The sequence below is a fragment of the Vicia villosa genome, linkage group LG7 (assembly GCF_029867415.1).
Source record: "Vicia villosa cultivar HV-30 ecotype Madison, WI linkage group LG7, Vvil1.0, whole genome shotgun sequence".
NCBI classification, from domain to species: Eukaryota; Viridiplantae; Streptophyta; class Magnoliopsida; order Fabales; family Fabaceae; genus Vicia; species Vicia villosa.
Genome location: NC_081186.1, coordinates 4,928,577 through 4,933,621, shown reverse-complemented (window position 1 = coordinate 4,933,621; position 5,045 = coordinate 4,928,577). Strand labels below are relative to the sequence as shown.

The 5,045-nt window shown below is 40.3% G+C and overlaps 1 protein-coding gene across 1 annotated transcript; it reads right to left on the bottom strand.

Moving 5' to 3' along the window:
• Window positions 1-2,133: 2,133 nt before the first annotated feature.
• Window positions 2,134-4,050, bottom strand: LOC131617060 (uncharacterized). The gene has a single exon (XM_058888441.1). It carries the CDS (start codon window positions 4,048-4,050, stop codon window positions 2,134-2,136), a length of 1,917 nt encoding a protein of 638 aa, XP_058744424.1.
• Between the last annotated feature and the right edge of the window lie 995 nt (window positions 4,051-5,045).

Genomic DNA, 5,045 nt, shown 5'->3' with positions numbered 1-5,045 from the left:
ACACCTTCCCTTTGTATAACCTACCCCCTTACCCAGAATTTCTTAAAGGTTTTTTTTCTGTTTCTTTTATAAACCTTTCCTTAATTGGATAAAATAAAAGTCGGTGGCGACTCTCTGATTTTCAAAAACACTAAAGCAGAAAGAAAAAGAGTCAGTTCGCGTATCTCTCCGCGAGAGGTATGGTAAAAAACCGAGGGCGACAATGAGTTCTATTCTGGAGCACCTGATCATGATCGTAGGATATGCAAATCTATGAAATGGCTTGGGGCTCCCGCACGAGGGATAAGCAAGACATTGTCTATCTTGAGCATTGAACCATTTGCATTGCTCGAATCCCTAAAGCACTTACAAATTCTGTGTGACCTCGCCAGAATCTTCCGCCAGACAGTAATCAAGAGAGTTCTGCAGTGGCACCTCGCATTCTTAAGCTTCTGCTCCATATTCTGAGTCACCTCTTCCTGGAGTTTCCTTTTCAGCAACCTTTTCTTGTCAACAGAGACATAAAAAGTAAGAAGCAAGTTGATGTAATCCCCATGCCTGGTGTTCAGTTGCTTCACTGCTTGTTGGAATTTCAGTTGGTTAAGATTCATGCTTTGGGTCTTTCTCATCATAGATAGCTCTCCTGATTTCGATGACTATACTCGGTGTTTTCCATTCTCGGGGCACCTGATCATAATGTCAAGCCTTATAAGGTGTTGAGGTACAAGGAATCCAGAACTGCTCGATGAAGAGATGTTTAAGTTCATTCATAATGGTTTCCACTGGCTGATCCCATTTCATTTTCCGCAAGTAGAATGTTTGTTCTTCCTCGAGAAGTAACTCATGAGAATCACTTGCAACCTGTAATTCCAGAGGCTTCTTTCCTGAAATTCTGGAATCAGATACGTGATGTCGAAAAGGATGTCACGACATTACCTATCTGAATAATTCTATAATAATGAACAAGAAATAAAACAAATAACACAAGTGATTTGTTAACCCAGTTCGGTGCAAATACACCTACGTCTGGGGGCTACCAAGCCAGGGAGGAAGTCCACTATAAGTAGTATCAATTCAGAGTAATACACATCAAGACTACTTAGATCAGAGATCCTACTCGCTCCCCCTCAATCACAGCAGTGATGAATAACACTCAACAAATATGAAAAGAAGACACACTTCAAGGACACAACTTGATCTTGCTTAAAAGCTTCAATCAAGTACAATGGTACTCTTGCTTAAAAGCTTCAAGTACCTCTTACAACACAAACAAAAACACCTAGACCAAGACAACCATCACGATGATTGTTTGGCTCACAAGAAAACTAGAACTTCAAAAACTTAAAACACGAAAACCTCTTAAAGCTTCTCAATACAAAAACCCTGATTAGGTCTGCCGCTACTTCATATAATATATAGCCTTCAAAAAACGCAGCAGCTGGGCCTTGGATCCAAATTAGTTTTAAACCTAATTAAACTAATTTCCATAAATCAAGGAACCTAAAATAAGGGCAAATAACGTCGTCCTTGAACAGATCATAATCCAATATTTCCAAGTAAAGCGCATAGAATCTTAACAGATCACATAACCATAATTAGTAACAGAATAAGACGTAACAGCTACGAATGTCATGACATCGGCCTTGACATCAGGTAAAGGCCTGCATAAGTAAAACTTCACAACAGTAGAATGCATGTCATGACACCAGATTTGACATGATAAAATCACAATGAGTTTTACCAAAAATTACAGCCAATCAACAACATCTACAAACTCCCCCTTTGGCAAATTTTTGGCTAAAACACGAATAGGTGTAACCATAAAATATTAGAGCATACACAGCAGCCAGCAACGCCAAGAAAACAGAAAAATAAATTCTGTAGAAACAACAGCCAGCTTGTTTAATCACCAGAAAACCAGAAAACATCTATTTAATCATCTGTTACAAAATACCACTTATCATTGTCAAGGAGAACCAGAAGACATTCAAAAAAAAAAACCAGAAAACAACAGAAAAACCAAAATATCCAACAACCAATATCCAACAGAAATAACCAACAAAAATAACCAACAACCATCACTCCCCCTTTTTAGCCACAAAAGGAGCCAAACTCAACCAAAAGATCAGCAGGAAAGAAACACCAGAAGTAGAGCTAGTTGTCAGAACCATCAGTCTCTTCATCACTAGAGCCACTAACCTCTTCATCACCAGAGCCACTATTCTCTTCATCAGCATCACTATTCCCAGCATCTTCAGTGTCTTCACCATCCTCAGCCTCTTCCTCATCACCACTATCAGCATTTTTGTCTTCATCCATATTGTCACCATCACTTCCACCAGCATGATCATCCTCTGCAGACTGCTCAAGACTTTGAATGAGCTGTTCAAGCTTCATCTTCCTGTTGTCCAACTCTTTACAAGTTTCTTTCAGCTCAGCAATGAGAAAGGTTTTGTTCACAGACTTGCTGGGTTGGGATGTCCCAGCAGATGTCATGTCATCTGACCTTTGGAGCAGCTTATAGTGGAAAGACAAAGCACTCTCCCTCTTACATACAGAATCTTTAGCTTTCAGAATTCCAGGGTGTTGCTTGAGGATTATCCCACATATCAGGGATGGAAAAGCAATGGGTAGCTTGGTAGCAGAAGTACCAACATGCCTCATAGTTTGATCAAATATGTAGGTCCCATAGTCAAATTTTGTCTTGGTTCCCACAGCATATATGAATCTACCTAGGCCAACAGCAATGGTAGAAGTGTGATTGGTAGGCACCCAGTTTGCAGCACCAATTTTGTGCAGCAAGGCATACCTGACATTCAAAAGACTAGCAGACAATTTACTCTTTATGGGCCATTTCTTAACCTTACCACCAGTGATAACTTTGCATACTTCATTGTCAGTTACTTCAAGCTCAGGTTGAGCCTCAGCATCTCTACCTAGATAGAGGTTGATAACAGTAGGGGAAAAATCTATACATTTTCTTCTAACATACACCTTATGAAAATCCTCAGTTCTTCCATCAGCACAATCTTGAGACAAATTCACTATAAATTCCTTCACGAGCATTTCATAGCATTTAGAAAAATGAGTAACAGTTTTAAGCAAACCTGCAGATTTGATGAGCTTCATGACCTCTTGACATTCCAGAGTATCATTTGCAAGTTCTCTTTCCAGAGCCAGGCTTCTTTGATCAACAAACTTCCACTGGATAGCATTTGAAGCATAGTGCAGATAAATGTTGTCCAAGGGAACATCACGGACCTTTATGGAGGATTTTGTGACAGCAATCTTCTTCTTTGAAGGGATGTCAGGGACATCACTTAGGACATTGTCTTCGGAGTCAGAAACACTTCTTTCTTTTCTCTTCTTCACGGCAACCTTGCTCCCAGTTCTTGAAGACTCAGCAGAGACCTTCTTGATCTTTTCTTTGGTGGCATTCTTTAGAGGAGCAACCTTTGTCTTGGGAGGATGTTGATCATCAACCTGCTTTCCCCTTCGAGCCTTGACTATGTTGGAAATGCTGGAGATGAGGTCATCATCAGCAATGTCAATAGGATCATCAAGATTATCCAGATCCACCACATCATTCACAGTAGGGCCTTCTTTAAGAGTTTCTTTAGAAGGAGTAGCAGGGACCTTTTCAGCTTTCTCTGTTTCAAGAATCTCAGCATCTTTAGTTCCAGATGTTTCAACATCTTTAGCTTCAGATGTCTCAACATCTTTAGCACCAGAGATAACAACATTGTTATCTTCAGATGTCTCAACATCAACCTGATCTTTGCTAGCATCATCTTGATCATCTTCTCTGTTCTCAGGGGCAGGAACTTGGGCTAAAGGAACAGATATTCCTGCTACCTTGTGACCTTCATTCAAGATTCTTGTGACAAGACCTGCGATCGCATTGTGGACATAAGCAGACCCTTCTTTATTCTGAGCAGAAAACGTTTCTGGAACAGACCCACCAGTTGATTTTCTTGCATGCATCTTTCTTGGTATACTGCCAACAGGATCAGTGGCTGGGACCGAGTTCAATGGCGCAACATCCAGCACAACATCCTGATCACCTACCATACTTGGCGCCCTAGAGTCGGATGCAGTTTCAGAGCGAGGAGTAGTGTTCTTCGAGGGAGAAGTCTGAGACATGTTGAGAGAGAAAGGAATGATGGAGAGAGGTTTGTGAATGCAGCGAATCAGAGAGGTAGCGTGAATGCCGAAAATAGGTTTTGTGGGAATGGGAACCGTTTGGATAAAGTGTAAAAGAGGGGGAAAATACACTTTAATATGTAATGATAACAAATATTTGGAGAGAAGGATACTGTTGGCCCCACACCCAGTTAATTGCTATAATCCCTCATAAAGACAAATGCCAAGTTTACTTCTCAAATTTTCAAATTGATTAGCATCCAAAGCCTTAGTGAAAATATCAGCCAATTGAAGGTTAGTAGCAACATGTTCCAAGGCAATTACTTTATCTTCAACAAGATCTCTTATGAAGTGATGTCGAATATCAATGTGCTTGGTCCTGCTATGCTGGATAGGATTCTTTGAGATATTAATGGCACTTAGGTTGTCACAATATAATGTCATGACATCTTGTGTGACATTATATTCTGTTAACATTTGTTTCATCCAAACAAGCTGAGAACAACTACTTCCTGCTGCAATGTATTCTTCCTCTGCAGTAGATAGGGATACACAATTTTGTTTCTTACTGAACCAAGATATGAGGTTATTCCCCAAGAAGAAACATCCTCCTGAAGTACTTTTTCTGTCATCAGCACTTCCAGCCCAGTCTGCATCACAATATCCAGTGAGAATTGGTTCACACCCATGAGAGTAGAGCATGCCATACTCACAAGTACCATTCACATATTTCAGAATCCTCTTGACTTGATTTATGTGACTGATCTTGGGTTCTGCTTGATATCTGGCACACACCCCAACAGCAAAAGCAATATCAGGCCTACTAGCTATGAGATACAGCAGGCTTCCTATCATGCTTCTATACAAGCTTTGATCAACATTTGTGCCCTTTTTATCTTTGGACAATTTTAAATGAGTAGGTG